Source organism: Schistocerca serialis, chromosome 2, assembly GCF_023864345.2.
Source record: "Schistocerca serialis cubense isolate TAMUIC-IGC-003099 chromosome 2, iqSchSeri2.2, whole genome shotgun sequence".
NCBI lineage: Eukaryota > Metazoa > Arthropoda > Insecta > Orthoptera > Acrididae > Schistocerca > Schistocerca serialis.
The window spans coordinates 448307079-448325804 of NC_064639.1; the positions used below are offsets into that span (position 1 = coordinate 448307079).

Consider the following 18726-nt stretch of genomic DNA (forward strand, 5'->3'; position numbering starts at 1 on the left):
ACAGAGAACAACTAATTTTGATGCTAAACCCTTCCTGCTACTTTGTTGCTCAGGTATTTCCAGACAGCCTACACCATCACATTGTTTACATTTCCCCACTTTCTTTATCAGAGAAGATAATATGCCCACATCAACAACAACAAATCCACTACAAACACCTCATCGTCAACATAAAAATTTGAATCACCAGGAGGCACACCATGTGGGAGTTTCTTCCCTGAAGGACTGATACATAGGTTACTTTCAATACTGTGGGTTGCTTTGTTCGTAAATTGGTTATCAGGGAATTTCCTTTCCTTGAATTTCTTGATGCATCGCATAGTTCGTATTTATTGCACATTAAAGGATATGTACTTCCATATATATATATATATATATATATATATATGCAGCACTTGGGCAACAAGCATTCAGTAACACGAGAACAAACTGCTTCAGTGAAACTAAAATGAATACTAGCAAAGAATCTTTTACAGGCACTAGAAACCTGCACTGTTATCAACATAGATAATGTATCATGTGAATAATCACTGTAACAGAAATAAGGGGGGGGGGGGGGGGGGGGGCGACAGCATACATGAGTGTAACTAACTTTAAAATTTTGTATATATAGGTCTTTTTCATTTGAAACCCTATAATGTATATATCAATGTAATCAGGGAACACAATAGAATTTAATGAAGTCATGAAAAACATTTTGATTTTTCCACCATTTGTAAGTACCCTGTACTCTTAAACAATAGATCAGCATTTTAAAATGTCTAAATATCATGACACAAATAACAATAATTTTAAAGTCACCTGCAAGAAGATTCCACGAAGAAAAAGAATGAATGAAAGAAAAAAATTAGAGTAATTCAAAAAGTTTATATGGCGATTAAAATGACATGAAAAAAAAAAAAGCAACACAGATTTAAACAACTTAAGTGAATAAAAATAATGATCAAACTCATTTGACAAATATTTAAAAATAATGAAATTTCAGATCACCTGGCAAGATTCAAACCAAAAACCTGTTGCATCTGAGGATCTGATCTTAACCATTACACTACACAACAAATCTGTGCTTATTCCTTTTTTCTTTTTCTTTTTTCTTTTTTTTTTTTTTTTTTAACCATAGAGCACAACATAAAATTACTAAGTTTGTCCTCCGCCAACTCCCCCTCCCCTTCATGATTTACTTGCAAATGAGGGCCCACCAGGAACAATGACTGCAAAGTGAATACCTGGGACCTTAACCTATGTCACTGTATAGACAATATCAGGAAGTCAATCCCACTTCTGGGGTCTTCTCCTTGCAAGAGGTACAGTTTCATGATCATCTGTTTCCACTCAAATGGCATATGTCACAAGTTTCCTTTAGTTTTTACCTGTTACAGTGGAACACAAATGAGTCTCCTACAATCAGACTAAAATTAGGGACAGAACTACCAGCACTTATTTAAAGATGGGTACTGACACCATTCATAAATATATTCATGTAGATTACGTCAATAAACAGAATGTTTTGTGGAGCTCATTAAAGTGATCCAGCACTACAATCAGTGAGCACACTCTCTTTACTACATACTTAATTTGCAAACAATGTCGGAAAACTACAAAGGTTGTTCATGCGCCCATGCAGAGAGAGAGAGAGAAAGAGAGAGAGAGAGAGAGAGAGAGAGAGATATTACTAAAACACAGACAGTATTACCTCAGAACTTAAATCACTTGCTGGGTCATCAATCGGCTCAATTGAAGTTGTTCTTGGTTCTCCATCACATTCATCTTTGATATCCAATCTTTGACAACCTGTCAATAAAACTTTCTACTGTACACTACATTATAAAAAAAGCAGATGTGAGTGTTTGCAAGTAAATAAAACTGTGATTAAATACAATGAAAACTGGAGTTTCTACTGTAAGCGAAAAATGCATCAACATAAAAAAATGTATAAAACAGGATATGCAAAAAAAGCAACTTCTGTTATAAAGAAAAAAGTGCTGTGTACAGTAAATTTGGTAAATACTGAAACAAAGACAGGTGATAAATTATGAATAGCAATATTATTAAAATTTGAAGCTGCACATGGAAATAACGTGAATATTAAAAGAAACTGATGAAGTTGTGGCCACAGAATTTAGCAGTATTCCGTTACTTCTGGCTAATACGACACCCTAATCTTAGTGACTGTTATACTGGTTTAGATTGCTTTAAACATTAGTAGAGCCCATTCACGATAAAACTTTGCTATTAACTCCTCATAGAAATCACTACCTAAAAATGTAAGGCAGTTAAAAATGCTCCAGAGAACAGTCATAGGTGGGAAACACAATACTAAACTGATGATAAGAACCATTGTCTGGAAATGCGCACAAATACAAGAGACCATAACAATTATAGAGTGACCAGTACACCATCCAACAGCACTGTCAGCAAGTATTACATTATTCAGTGGAGAATCACATGTGATGAAGCCAGTTTTAAAATGACATTTTTTATAGCGTGAAAGAATGGTAATCTGTCTGAAGAAAAGACAGTAAGAAACAGCCGGATGGAAATGAAGAAAATAAGGGACCATAGGCTAACACAAAAACAATGGGAAGGGAAATGGAGTGAACTATGAAAGAAATTAGGGAGGGGATGGGAGAAAAAGATAAATCATAGGAAAAAAGGGAAAAAGGGGATGGTAGGTAAAGGTGTAGGAATGAAAGAATGAGGAAAAATGTATAAAGAGTAGTAAGGGGAGAGAAGGGGAAGGAGGGGGCAAGGTAAAAAGCACAGGAAAAAAAAGGGGGGGGGGGCAGAAGTGAGAAAGAAGGAAAGGGAAAGAAAAGAAATACAAATATAAAGTGTGTGCAGAATGTCAAGGGCCTTCGACTGAAGGTCAGTCAATGTTATGGAGTGGCAGGCACTATGAAACCCTGGTGACAGGTGATGTCAACAATTTCTGAAATTTACCAAATCAACCAACCAGGTCTCCTTTCTTTTGCATGGAAGTAAATGGTTGAATTGTTCAGTGCACAGGTGTGTGTAAAAATATGTATTGCTTGGGCCCTGGGCATGACACAAAATGTAATAATGACAGACATTTATACAGCATAATTAAATATAAATTTATATACAAGGTGAGATCACAATTTTGCGAGATTTATACATTCAATTTTCAAAAATTTTTGTCGCCTTGTTGGTATACATGTTCCTGATGTAAGTTTCCATCTTCAGATGTTCTGAATATTTAGTTTTGTTCTTGACAGCTGGAAAGGTTATAAATGTTTTTGAGTGCTCGGCAAATTCTTACTTTCAAGAAAGACATCAAAAAATCTGCATTAAATTTTGCTTGAAAAATGGAGTAAAGTGCAGCACTGCATACGAAATGTTGACTGTGGCTTTTGCCAAATCACCTATAAGGAATGTTTACAAGTGGTATGAATGTTTCAAAGAGAGCTGAAAATATGTTGATGACGATGGTTGCCCTTGATGCCCTTCCACAGCATTATGTGGAGGAAGCAAAGAAAATGGTTCTGAAAAATTGTCAGGTCATCAGAGAGGGTGCTGATGATGACGGCATAGCCTTCGGCTCACAGCAAGCAATTTTTTCGGTTGTTTTGGGCATGAAACATGGGTCAGCAAAGTTTCTTTCAAGAGTGTTGAATTTTGAGCCAAAACAACATCACAAATATTGCTTAGGCATTCCTGAATTAAGTCAAAAACAATCCAGAGATTCTAAAGAAAGTTGTGACAAGTGTCGAAAAATGGGTATACAGGTATGACGTCGAACCCAAGGCCAAACCGTCCCAATGCAAATTGCCTGAAGAGCCACAAACAAACAAAACCTCTGACTTCGATCACATGTGAAGGTTCTTTTCACCGATTTCTTCCAATTACAGGCATAGTTCGTCATGAGTTGCTGCCTAATGTTCTTATGGTCAACAAGGACAACTTCCTGGAAGTTATGCACCATTTGTGTGAAGCAATCTGAAGAAACGACAAGAACTGCAGCAAAACCACTTGTGGAAATATCATCACGATAATGCTCCCACTCACATCTCAATGCTTGTTCATGATTTTTTGGAAAAAAATAAAACCATTAGGTAGCCTTAGCCACCATATTCGCCAGACATGGCCCCCAGCAACTTCTTTCTCTTCCCAAGGCTGAACAGAATCATGGAAAGACATCATTTTTCACCACTGATGAGATAAAAACAGAACTGCTGAAGGAGCTGAACAACTTAACAAAAAGTGAGTTCCAGAACTGCTTCCAAGATTGGAGCAAGCACTGGCACAAGTATTTTGTATCTGAATGCTATCGCTTTGAACAGGACAAAGTTTTGGTTAATGGTAACTTTTTGATCACACCTTATATTTCTGAAACAGGTAAATTGGGGCCTATGTACCGAATCTATCGGAGAACAAATTTAGTTATAATTATTTGAAGTATTCCATTTGAAACACTGGAAAGTAAGTTAACAGTTATGCCATGTCACTATAACCTCCTTCACACAACCATAACTAATGATTGGTAAGTCTTTTCAAAGTCTTTTTGTAAGCAAAAACTAATTTTCATTTCTTATGAGCGAACTAAGTCAAGAGGTATAATATCTGGGAAGAAGAAGAAGAAGAAGAAGAAGAAGAAGAAGAAGAAGAAGGTTAACGACAATGACAATAAAGCTACTAAATGTACACCAAAACTGTGGATCAGTTAATGTTTTCCAGATGTTTCAGGCGTAGCAGTATGAAACCGGAATTTCCCTATAGATGGTGCTAGCTGTCAGTACAGGGCCCATGAGACCACGTCTGCAGCACTGTCTGCTTCCTAAATGGCTGATGAAAGTCAACACACAGTCACCCAAGTTCCATACATCAGTATCCGTTTCAAGCCTGTAAACAAGTTGAGTTTTGTGCCTACGAACTACGATTTTCGGACAGCATTGATTTTCTGTTACCATTTGAAGGAAACTGCTGCAGAATCGTATCTAATACTTGTCAAAGCTTTTGGCGAACATGCACTTGGGAAAACAGTGTTTTAAGTGGTTCAAGTGGTTCAAAAAATTCCAAAGTGGTAATTTTGATATGAGAAAGAACGAGTGCAGGAAGCCACCAAATAAGTTCGAAGACAATGAATTGCACTCCTTATTTGATGAAGGTGATACTAAGCTTAACAGGAACTTACGAAGCACTTTAATGTGATGCAGAAAGCCATTTCTCTTTGGTTTAAAGCTATGGGAAAAGTGCAGAAAGTGGGAAGATGGGTTCCACATGAACTGAATAAAAGACAGCAAGCAAATTGAAAGACCATTTGTGAAATGCTGCTTGTCAGATGCAACAGAAAGTCATTTCTCCATCAAATAGGGACAGGTGATGAAAAATGGATATATTTTGAGAATCCTAAGCGTCATAAATCATGGGTGCATCCAAGCAAACCATCAACATCCATTGCAAGATCAAATCTCTTTGGAAAGCAGACAATGCTCTGTGTTTGGGGGTATCAGAAGGGTGTCACCTATCATGAGCTGCTAAAACCTGGTGAAACCTGTAACACTGATCACTACCAACAGCAAATGATGGATTTAAATTGTACGATACAGGAAAAACGACTGGAATATGGAAAACGGTAACAAAAATCATATTGCTCCATGATAACACTCCATCACACGCAGTACAACGATTGAGGAAAATGATCAAGGCATTCAGTTTGGAGATACTAGGGCACATAGCTTGTTCTCCAGCTTGGCTCTGTCTGATTATCATGTATTTGCACTGGGACATGCTCTCACTGAACAACGCTTCAATTCGTATGAAAATGGCTCACTGACTGGTTCCCTTGAAAAGAAGATATTTATTTATTTATTTTTTTGGCATGTCATTCATAGCCTGCCTGAGAGGTGGGAGAATGTGTAAATAGCAATGGAGAGTATTTTGAATAAAATATTGTTTATCAGTTTTGAACAGCAGATGTGTAATTATTGCAACCAAATTCCGGCTTCATACATTTACACCTGGTAGACTTAAGGAATTAAATGACATGCTTACACAATATTAGGCATTTACATTTTTAGCATTAACTGCCAAACATTTCAAATTATGTTTCCAATTCAGTTGCTTCAGATAATATTTTATGGAGAGGCACTCCATTGAGAAAATTGAACAGAAATATAATTATGTTTGTTGTTCAAGAAGTGGTTGTAGTTATCGAACTGCAAAAATGAAGATTCTGTCTACTGCAAGAAATTCTTAGTCGTTCTCAATATGAGCTACAGTTTGGCAGTAGTCACAGCAAGGAAATAAACATTCACAGAAGCAGTGAAATTTTCACATAAACATAGAACTTAATTGCTATAAAAAGAGCACAATACTTCAGAATTGGGCAGCTGAAATTTAAATGAACATACCCAATACCACTGTTTTAAGTGAAAAACTGAACGAATCAAAAGGAACATTTGTCAAATTTTTAAGAAGAAACTTGTAACCATATTGTATAAAAAAATTGTGTGTGTAGAATTATGTTTTGTAGTTGTATGTATTGTTCCAAATATTTTGATAATAGAAGTTAATATGCCAAATCCACTTCATCATAATTAAAATTATGATTTTGAAGTACATGGAAGAATTTATTACGTCAAATTCATAAATAAGGGAAAGGGAATGTCTACAAAATTATGTGTACAGTCACAGCATTCCATATGTTGGGAAGAAATTTAAGTTATCACCAGTGTTTTGAGCACTAGCAAAATCAAGTTTTCAGCAGGTTAACTGAAACCCCCATGGACAATGGCTGCAATGTGAAGGAATCAAGACTGCAGTAGGACTGACATCAGCTCTAAAGTCTTCTGATACATACTCATACATGATCTAAGAGGACTGTAACATATTAAATAGAACTGAAGTTGCAATTTAGAAAGTTTATGATTTAACCGTTACAGACATTGTGATTTTAGAACTTCTGTTCAAAAGATCTGATCAAGTTTGAGTATATGGAGGATTCTGTGCCAACCTATAGTGAATAAAATGGTTTGGAAATGTATGTAACTACCCTACAAGATTAGTGATACAATTTTTTAGTCTGCATTAGGAAATGTGTAAAACCCAAATAAACTGTACTTAACTTAGCTCATCCTACTTTTGTAACTATTTACTAACAAAATAAATGATATATCTAAACATGAACAATCAACAGGCTACAGGAATTTGATGGAGCCCAATTTCATAGCTTGTGAACTAAACAGACTCCAGCCTATGAAATGCACTGGATGCACGGTGAACCTATCATGCAGATTTCCCTCATTGTATCAACACTAAGGACATAAAATGTTAATGTGATCCCGTTAATTGTGGAAAAAAGAATGTAGACACTATCATGTCTATGACATGACCTTTGGCTATCTCACCTTTGATTTGATTGAAAAGGAGAATGATCAGGAAATGTAATCTCTGAAGCAACAAAATATTCTGTCTTAAGGGAACAATCAATCTCTCTCTGAAGCAGCAGATGGTCCTCCATCTGACAAGACAATGAGGTAAATATAAAACTTGTAAATGTACTGGTGGAGGTATGTGGCATGGTATTAATGTAACATACTGCACACAAAAAGTGGTTGTCATTCACAATAGGAAACCAGTGAACTAAGCATAAAGTATTTGTTACAGAAACAGCTGACCAGTTTTCTCAGAATTCTAAATTTGATAAATGTGATGAATGTTACTATTCAAACAGATAGTAAAAGATGAGAGGGGAAGAAAGGGATAGGCAATTAGACTCCTCCTATCCTCCCCCCCCCCCCCCCCCCTCCTTTCTCCCGCACCTATGACCATTTTTAGTCATAGGATTTTTATGACTGACTTACTGATCCATAATATATACTGAGAGACATCCTTAGATTTGCTTGCTACCTTAACAATAAGAAGTCCACTATATTGTTTGTGAAACACTCCTATTAGTAATGATGTTTGACTTTCAGCACCACTGTATCCCTTCATATCCTTTTTAAAATGCCCATGCTTATGTTCCATGGAACAATTGTCCTCAATGCTTCTGACAAACAGCTGAAATTATGATTTGAATTTTAATTGTAGGGTGGTGCACCTCAATTTCATATATTTAGTACATTAGCACATTTGTAACTGGAGAATGAAGTCTAGCACAAATTTAACAATGTTGTGCAATAAAGTCAGATTTCAAACTATCAGCAAGCTGTCTGTACACTTACCATAATATTTTCTGACCAAAGCCATGAGTAATCTTCCTGTGTAATAATATAAACCACAACTTCATACCCTGCATAATACACCTTAAACAAAGAGCACCTCACCTTATCTCATGCAGTTTGCTATACAGGTATCAGTACCTTTGTCCATACTCTGTGGCAGACTAAATGAGTCTTTAACAGTTTATGTTCTGCTTACAGTATAAAATGTAGACACACCCATACATGCACATGCTTATTTCTTTTGTTTTCCTGAGCTCAACAAAGTCACACACTGCAATTTTTACTACATGCAATGCAAAAGGCAATGGGTATCTACTTCTGGTCACCCAAAGGAACCTCAATTGGTGATTCACGCATATACGCACCAGTATCATCCTCGCTGTGACTGCTAACTGTTACACAGCTCTCAGGCTGTGATAATGGTACCAAAATGTTGCCAGGATTGTCCGATCCATTTGGGTGGTTGTGTTTACGTCGTCGAGCTTCGTGCATAACATGCACTTGTTCTCGTAACCTCTGTAGTTCCCTCCTCAATCTCTCTTTCTCCTCTTCCTGCTCTTTCACCAATTTCTAAAATGATGGGAAAAAACCACAAGAAAACTTATTACTTGTGATTTGGATATGAAATTTAATCAACTATTTTGAACAATGGAATTGTGTATGTTAGATACAGGTATTACATGAAATATGAGACTTGGAATAGTAGTAGTAGTAATATTATAATACCACACTGACCCTTCCACAGGTGCCATGAAGAAACACATTACTTTTTTTTTTTTTAAATCAAATGTTAAAACTTCTATCATACAATTGCGTTAGCAATAACCAAGTTGCTTGTATAGCACAAACTTTTAAAAACTGGTGCACACACTGTAGAACCTTACTCATGGAACACACAGAGATATTACTGGTATAACACATATAAATGCAAGACAATTAAGATATGCTTAATACTAACAAGTATCTGCGTAAGTAGAGAGCTGAGGGAAGTGGCGGGCCCCTGGACACTGTGTGCAGCAATTGTGGGAATGCGGCCACTCCGACGCACAACTTCATCCTCTGTTACTCGCAATGCTTCATTAAGTGCTGTTGTCAGCTGATTTACTGGAATAACAAATTGTTACTTTAGATTATTCCATGTAAATTCAGAAGTACTATCAAAGATTCCTTCTCTTATTAACCGACAGTCTCCTCTCACAGAAGTGCAGTAATGTAACACTGAAAACTTTGGTGTGGAAAATAACGCCTAGTTCTTAAAATTGACACACACACACACACACACACACACACACACACACACACAGTGAAATGACAAAGTTCCACATATGTCACAAACCAAAAACTTCAATACAAGAAGTTGGCAGAACTCTTTAGAAAAAAAATCTGGCCATTAACTAAAGAAATTGACATGGAGCACACAAGACAAACCTTGAGCTATGGCAGCAAGTGCTAGTTCAGCACCCTCTTTGTGAGCAGCAGGTTCTGCGGCCATTTCAGCTATGTGGTCAAACTCCTCTTTTGGAATATTGAGAATGTCAGCTACCAAATGCCGTTTCTCATCTAGTGCTAATCTGATTTCTTCATCCTTCCGGCGTAGCTTCTCTGTAAATAGTAATGAAAGCACTGATGACCTAATAAAATACCTTAAACTAAATATTTGCTTGAACTTCAGTTTTAATTAGAGGTTATGTCATGTATTTTTGAAAATACAACTTATCAAAGAAAGTCAAAGCACATCAAATCCCTGGAAAAATTCCTGTTCTATTTCTCGTCCACCACCACCGCCACCACCACCACCACCACCACCACCACCACCGGTAAATATGAGGAAAATTTATGCTTCATACTAGATACATATCAAAACCCAAAATACGAATTAAGAAGATTACAGTACTGTACAAGATCTAATATTCTATCATTCTGGTAAATATGTGTGATGCTAGGTCTAACTGCAGCAATCAGAGCCTATCCATATTGGAAGTCCACAGAATTGAAAATGATCTATATACCTCTGTGGAAAATCGCCCACTACAGAGTTCCAATGAAAGTTTACAGAACATCAATAGAATTTGATGATTAAATCACAACATGCAAAATTCCAGACACACAATATGGGAAACACACAAGTGAAGGAAGCAATAATTCCTGGCAGTTTTCAACGAAAGCTTTTGCATTATTTCCCCCTGTGGTGCGACATTAGATCATATGAACTAAACAGTTAACTCATTCTCAGAATTTTGGAGAACACTGACAGGTTTACATGAATACACTAAGTCTGAGAATCTACTTCATGTGAGAATATTCTCAGCTGTAGTAGAAGAGTAGGGAAAGTTGCAAATGTAAATAATATCCTCAGATTTTGTATGAAAAAAACTACAGAAGTTCCTCAGAAGCAGAGAACACTATCAGCTTTTTGAAACAAGTCTGTAGCATAATAAAAGCTGAGTAAGTTATATTGGGCTTAAGTTTGATAAAGGTTTTTCAGTAAAAACAGCAGAATTTATGTTGCTTGGAAGGCAGAACGAGATACACAGCCCAAACAAATACTGAAGAGAGCTGAAGAGAGCAACTGTAGATATTTATACTCTTGTAACAATAAGGAACATTATTTGGCTGGTGAACCTCCTTCCCGAAGATCAGGAAACAAGAAGGGGCGACCTTTCAAATGAAGTAAAAATGATAACATTTTTGTGCTATTTAGCAGACCTAGTTTTCAGACTGGTTCAGGAGAAGACTTATGTATACACCAGATAACTATGTCACCGACTTTTCAGATGTTTTTGACTGTGTTTCCTCAAAGCAGAACTCTCATATTTTGTTACGTCGGAAGTAAGTAGTTGGATCAGAAAAATTAGTGACAATTTATTTCAAACCTAGTGACCTGTTACTTCTAACAAAACTGCATGTGACCACTTAAGTACTTGATACATGATAGAATTCTGGGAGAGTTCTACTTTGAAGTAGATCAAAAAGTGATGTATCTTAAGAATTTTATTCTCACAACCTATTCATCTAAACTTCAATAAAAGAATTTACAAAAATGCATTGTCTGATGATACTGATTTTTTAAACTGTCTGTAATCATCTTACTAATTTGTTGCTCCACATACAACTGTAACCAAAATTTAGCACAACTCTTCCAAGAAGTGTTGATGCCAGTTGCATGGCTGTACATTGAACAATTTACTGTTTCCGTAAGTTTCATGAAATTTAAGAATACATGTATGTTCTGTGCAGGACGCAGCAGATGGCATACATCGAGGACCTTCTCAAGGAGGAGGGGACATAGTGAGAAAGAACTCCGTCAGAGAATATACTTAGAATTTTTTATACACAAAACTGAGAACTTTTTAGAGAAGGTTCTTTTGCTTTGAGAATCATCTCCACAGAACATTCTTGTTTTATTCATATGATCCATAGTCCATGTAAAACTTGATATGCCTACTTGCTTTGGGGAAGAATGGTGCAATTCATGTTGCTCAAACTTCCTTTGGGTAGTAGTATTTGCATTCATTTTTCAGAATATTTTGGATCCAAGATTGGATGTTGATTCCAGTGGTGCTCCAAACCACCATACACTGTATTACTACACACAGGTCACACATTTCTAGCACATAAGCAGCTATTATAGTGGGAAAGGTACAAAACACACTAACTTTATGACCTACATTGCAGTCTGAAGAGTTTTACTTTTGTTTCAAGAGTAAAGTGGCATGAACAGCTCCAGTCCAGCACACAACAGATGGTGACAAAGCTATTGACATGCAGTGGTCTGAGCACACAGCAGTACTCAAAATTGAGTCAATGCTGTGTTTACCAGTGCACACTCTCCACAGTGAACAACTCTCTTTGAATAATTTCTTTCACACATGCACCACTGTCTTAGGGGCATGTCTATTTAAGCTGAAGTAACACAGCGGGACAAACCTCTTTCCAAAAACTGACTATTCTGCTGCCCTTTTCGAACTCACATGCCATAACTGTGTTTAACACTAGTAAGATATGCTGTTTTTTGCTCTTATCCCTCCATTTGACAAGACGGCAGACATTGACCTTTGGAGTAACAGAAGAAAGACTGCTGCTGCTTTTTTTTTTATTATTATGGCATCTGTTAGCAATCTTCCTAACTTTTTGCACCATTTATTTCTGGCACTGTTCTGCAGGTGCCTTGAACTTTTATTATTTTGAACTATTATTTTTGGGTCCCATTACTTTCATGAACACTGCTCATCTCAACTATCAGTATTTTATTTATTTAGCAAACAATGAAAAATCCAGGATGGAATGTAACAATATTATGAAAAGCAAAGTTGTTACTCACCATATAGCAGAGATACTGTCACAGATAAGCACAAGAAGACTGTCAAAGAATAAGCTTTCGGCCATCAAAGGCCTTTGCTGAAAACAAAAACAAAACACACACACACACACACACACACACACACACACACACACACACACACACACACCTGTTTGACTGCTGCTGTTGCTCACAGTGTGGCTTCAGCTGCTAGAGGTGTGTGTGTGTGTGTGTGTGTGTGTGTGTGTGTGTGTGTGTGTGTGTGTGTGTGTCTACATAGGCCTTTCATGGATGAAAGCTTGTATTGTGACAGTCTTTCTGTTGTGCCTATCTGTGATTCAGCAACTTTTATTTATTTAACCTGATCTCGTTTAAAGCCATTAGGCCATCTATTACATTGGATCAGAGTTTGGCACACACAGTACTTGTTTACATCATGATGATGATGTTGTTGTTGTTGTTGTTGTTGTTGTCTCCAGCCCAGAGACTGGTTTGATGCAGCACTCCATGCTACTCTATTCTCTGAACATCTCTTCATCTCTGAATAACTACTGCAACCTACATCCTTCTGAATCTACTTACTGTATTCATCTCTCGGTCTTCCTCTATGATTTTTTTACCCTCCACACTTCCCTCCAATACTAAATTGGTGATCCCTTGATGCCTCAGTACGTGTCCTACCTACTGATGCCTTCTTTTAGTTAGGTTTTGCCACAAATTCCTCTTCTCTCCAATACTATTCAGTACCTCGTCATTAGTTATGCAATCTACCTACCTAATCTTCAGCTTTCCTCTGTAGCATCACATTTCGAAAACTCCTATTCTCTTCTGTCTAAACTAGTTATCGTCCATGTTTCACTTCCATACATGGCTACACTGCATATAAATACTTTCAGAAATGACTTTCTGACACTTAAATCTATATTCGATGTTAACAAATTTCTCTTCTTCAGAAATTCTTTCTTTGCCATTGCCAGTCTACATTTTATATCCCCTCTACTTCGACCATCATCAGTTACTTTGCTCACCAAATAGCAAAAATCATCTACTGAAGTGTCTCATTTCCTACTGTAATATCTTCAACATCACCCAATTTCATTAGACTACATTCCATTATCCTCATTTTGCTTTTGTTTATGTTCATCTTATAATCCTCTTTACAAGACACTGTACATTCATTTCAACTGCTCTTCCAGGTCCTTCGCTATCTCTGACAGAATAACAATGTCGTCGGCAAACCTTACAATTTTTATTTCTTCTCCATGCATTTTAATACCTACTCCGAATTTTTCTTTTGTTTCCTTTACTGTTTGCTTAATATACAGACTGAATAACATCGGAGATATGTTACAACCCTGTCTCACTCCCTTCTCAACCACTGCTTCACTTTCATACCCCTTGACTCTTATAGCAGCCATATGGTTACTGCACAAGTTGTAAATAGACTTTCACACTCTGTATTTTACCCCTGCCACTTTCACTTTCAGAATTTGAAAGAGTATTCCATTCAACATTGTCAAAAGCTTTCTGTAAGTCTATAAATACTAGAAACATAGGTTTGCTTTCCTTAACCTGTGTACAGTGGGGTCGATACTGAATGGATTTAATAATATAAAATTTGATTTTTATTTTTCACTTGATGTCCATCAGTGCCTTCTGTCTCACGGCTAGTTGCAGCAGATTAGTCATGCTGCAAAACCGCACAGAACCACTTTGAAACTCGCGTGTTGAACCATCAGCAGCTGAACTCACGTGTTGCTGATGAGGTAATGCTACCGAACTGCGCGTGTACTATTTGACAGACCAATTGGGAGGATTGGAGGTGGTCATGTGGGGGTGGAACTCTAGCCAGCCGTCGAGAGTGGACACCCTGTCCGCTCTCTTCTGCTGGCAGCTTCCAACCTGACCAGACATTCCCCTCTCCTGCTCTGTTGGGTGGCAGCCCACTCAGTTTCGGCAGCTTCTCTAGGCCTGCCTTTCTTTACTACATTAAACAACAATACTCTTATAAAAATGAGTAACTCCTTCACCTCAGTGGGTGCCTACTGCTTTCACTTCCTCACCAATCCTGACTTGTTAACACCTATCTTCTAATGGAAGTCATAGGATCAGTCAGTATTGCCTAGTGTGTTCCAACATTTCTACAGAATACAAACTGATCTTCCCCAAGGTCGGCTTTTACCAGTTTTTCCATTCATCTGTAAGGAATGTTTGTCAGTATTTTGCAACTGTGACTTACGAATATTAAACTGATAGTCCATTAATTTTCACACCTGTCACCAACTGCTTTCTTTGGAATTACTATATTCTTCTTGAAGTCTGAAGGTGTTTCGCCTGTCTTATATATCTTGCTTGCCGGATGGTAGTTTTGTCATAGCTGGCTTTCCCAAGGCTATCAGCAGTTCTAATGTTGTCTACTCCCGGGGCCTATTTGACTTAAGTCTTTCAGTGCTCTGTCAAATTCTTCATGCAGTATCATATCTCCAATTTAATCTTCATCTACGTGCTCTTCCCTCAAGTACACTGCCCTTATATAGACCCTCCATATACTCCTTCCAACTTTCTCCTTTCCCTTCTTTGCTTAGGACTGGTTTTCCATCTGAGCTCCTGATATTCATACAAGTGGTTCCCTTCTCTCCAAAGGTCTATTTAATTTACCTGTAGGCAGTATCTACCTTGCACCTATTGTGATATATGCCTCTACATCCTTACATTTGTCTTCAAGTCACCCTTGATTAGCCATTTTGCACTTCCTGTTGATCCTCATTTTTGAGACGTTTGCATTTCTTTTTGCCTGCTTCATTTACTGCATTTTTATATTTTCTCCTTTCATCAATTAAATTCAATATCTCTACTGTTACCCAAGGATTTTTCCTAGCCCTCGTCTTTTTGCCTACTTGATCCTCTGCTGCCTTCACTATTTCATCTCTCTAAGCTAACCATTCTTCTTCTACTGTATTTCTTTCCCCAATTCTTGTCAATCATTCCATAATGCTCTGTCTGAAGCTCTCTACAGTGTCTGGTTCTTCCAGTTTATCCTGGCCCCCATCTCCTTAAATTCCTGCCTTTTTGCAGTTTCTTCAGTTTTAATCTACAGTTCATAACCAATAGATTGTGGTCAGAATCCGCATCTGCCCCTGGAAATGTCTTACAATTTAAAACCTGGTTCCTAAATCTCTGTCTTACCATTATATAATCTGTCTGAAACCTTCCAGTGTCTCCAGGCTTCTTCCTTGTACACAACCTTCTTTAATGATTCTTGAACCAAGTGTTACCTGTGCAAATTTCTACCAGGCTGCTTCCTCACATTCCTTACCCCCCAAGGCCATGTTCACCTACTACTTTTCCTTCTCTTCCTTTTCCTACTATCGAAGTCCAGTCCCTCATGGCTATTAAATTTTCATCTCCATTAACTATATGAATAATTTCTTTTATCTCATCATACATTTCTTCTGTTTCTTCATCATCTATGGAGCTAGTTGGCATATACACTTTTACTACTATGGTAGGCGTGGGCTTCATGTCTACCTTGGTTACAATAATGCCTTCATTAAGCTGTTCATAGTAGCTTAATTGCATTCCTATTTTTTTTTATTCATTATTAAACCTACTCCTGCATTACCCCTATTTGATTTTGTATTTATAACCCTGTATTCACCTGACCAGAAGTCTTGTTCCTCCTGCCACCAAACTTCACCAATTCCTACTATATCTAACTTAAATGTATCCATTTCCCTTTTTAAATTTTCTAATCTGTCTGCCTGAATTAATAAGTATACAAGATAGACGTTTTCCAATACAGCAAGTTCTGGGGAAAGGAAATTTAAGGATACTGCAGCAGCTAAGCTGAACTTTATTTGCCACAATGGACCACCCGAGTCATTACATGTTCAATTTTTCTCTGAAAGTTGTATTGTTTGGTTCTTTTCATTCGCCCAATATCATTTCATTCTTTCCAATTGTCATTTTCTCAATTCATCTTGTAATGGATCTGGGAGATGTTATTTTTTTACCGTATTTGTCGATACTGAATTGAAAATGTTTTCTTATATTTTTGTCAGAATTTATTATAATTTGTCTTATTATATGTTAATTTACTTCTGTTTTTGAGAGTAAAAGCATATTGATTACTATTAGAAAATGTATCGAAGAATAGCAAAGAAACTGATTGTGTAAAATATCTTTGACGTTGGAGTAGTCTTTGACTATAGTCAGTCCGAGTCGGAAGCTAACTCTTGGTGTGTGTTGACGGAAGAACAATGTGAAGGTTGCCGTCATAAATAATTTTTAATTATGTTACTATTATTTTTGTATTATCTGAAAAGAAGAAACTACATTGGAAGAAACTGTATTTGAAACACCAAAATGAGAGAAACACGCTGAACCACGTCATTTTCTGCAGCCGACAACGATGCATTGTGGAATCATACTTAGACAACTGAAGCCAAGACTTATATTTGCTTGCAAACGTCTAATGGATAAGGTACTGTCACGAAATATGGCAAATTTAAGTTTATAAAAAATAGTGACCATATTTTAAACTTGTGTAATAGCTGGGATGCCATATTTCAATCTGTAGTGTCTATAGCACTTCGAAGTATCATTTCTGCTGAAATTTTGAGGTTCTTACGAGGCGTATCAATTTTATCTTTGCTCTCTGCACCTAATATTTGGCAACCAATTGCTTTAAGTCCTTGCTGAATTCCTCTGATCCACTGCCCTCCTGTCTTCCTTCAAAGAATTCTAGTCACAAATTGTAAAGTCCAGTGTTCTTGTAGTCACAAGATGTGAAAGAAAAGATTGTTGTCCTCATTGTGCTAGTGATTAACGAGAACCATTTGGAGGATTCTGTAGATTCCTTCGATGTCTTGTTTTCTATTTATGGAAGTTTTGATGGTTTTTCCTTTCAGTTTTGAGGAGCTTATCAGTTCTTCTTTAATATTCAATTTATAATAGAGTTTCACAAGCATAAATGGTTTCTGGCAGAGTTTTGGTTTTATAGTGTTGGATCTTAGTGTCTATCAACAAGTATTTCTTATTATATGCTGACCAAGTTAGAAATGGTATCTCTTTCATTTTGTTGGTTCTATTCATCCGTGTTTCTTCCTCACCCACATTACAACTGACAGTTTCTTCGAAGTATTTAAGCTGTAGCACTGTGCAAAGCTTTTGATTATTAATAAAGACTGGACTTATTCACAGACATTTCATGGACCTTTCATGGGCATGACCTGGTTTCTCAAAGGATACTTTTAATCCTATTTTTCATAGCCAGTTTTTTGATAACTGATGATGTGAGCATGAGCTAATACAGCAAGAGCTAAAAGAGGTAAATCATGTGCAAACCCCAGGCAGTTTGTACTTATTGAGGGTTTTGCTCCAATTTTATTTTAGGTGGGTTTTCTTTTTGCTAAATCTTTATAATGTCCTCAAGGGCTACACAGAAAAGCAGTGGGAATAATTCATCTCCAAAGCAGAGACTAATTTTCAACTTGAAAGCTTTTGAAATTTATTCCGCAAACTATACCTTGGAATCTGTGTCGGTTAAAGTTAGTTCAAACAATGGAAAATCCAGGATAGAATAATGACTATGTTATGAGAAGGACAGATTCCTTCTCACCACAATTTTCTTCTTTCACGTTGGTGTTTTTAATATGTTTATGTTTTGTCTGTTTGTGGACTTCTCTTGTTTTAATAGTTCTAAACTTGATTCTTCTGACTTTTGGGCTTGACAGTTCATGCATGCTCGGTGTACTTTCTACTGCTATTTGTTTGCCTCATCCTACCTTTCACATTCTCTCCTCGAATTTATTGGTGCTAATTCTTCTACTATCAGTTTTCATTTGATTGTCAATCCTTGTAGCAATTTGGTGTTGACAGACTCTTCCCCTCATTTCCTGTAGTATTATATATTTTTTTATTAATTTGGTGTGTGAAAATTCTAATGTTTTTATTTTGAAGTTTACCGAAGGCATTTATTTTATTTTGATCTTTACACAGTAGTGATTAAATCTTATTTCTGTAGTCCTGAGAGTTGGCCACCTTCCAATGATACCTCTGTACCATCTTTCTTGTCCCAGTTGTGCACTGAAGTCACTGAGGATAATTTTAATGTTTGGCGGAGAGAGAAGGATTAAGGTTTGATCCAGGAGATGCCAAACTGTGTATGTTTCTTCTCTGTCCCTCGATTCGATGAGTCTTATTTGCAAGTCTGGGAAGTTGAGATTGTAGCAAAAGTGA

At 36.9% G+C, this 18726-nt stretch overlaps 1 protein-coding gene across 1 annotated transcript in view; it reads right to left on the reverse strand.

Moving 5' to 3' along the window:
• The window catches only part of LOC126456070 (rho guanine nucleotide exchange factor 12), a 1154422-nt gene that overhangs the window by 12091 nt on the left and 1123605 nt on the right, over positions 1-18726 (reverse strand). Inside the window, exons 32-35 of the mRNA XM_050091825.1 lie at positions 9615-9788; positions 9145-9290; positions 8552-8756; positions 1694-1791 (exon numbers count right to left, since the gene is read on the reverse strand). Of these exons, the coding sequence (XP_049947782.1) occupies positions 1694-1791; positions 8552-8756; positions 9145-9290; positions 9615-9788 (623 nt within the window). The remainder of the gene's footprint in view (positions 1-1693; positions 1792-8551; positions 8757-9144; positions 9291-9614; positions 9789-18726) is intronic.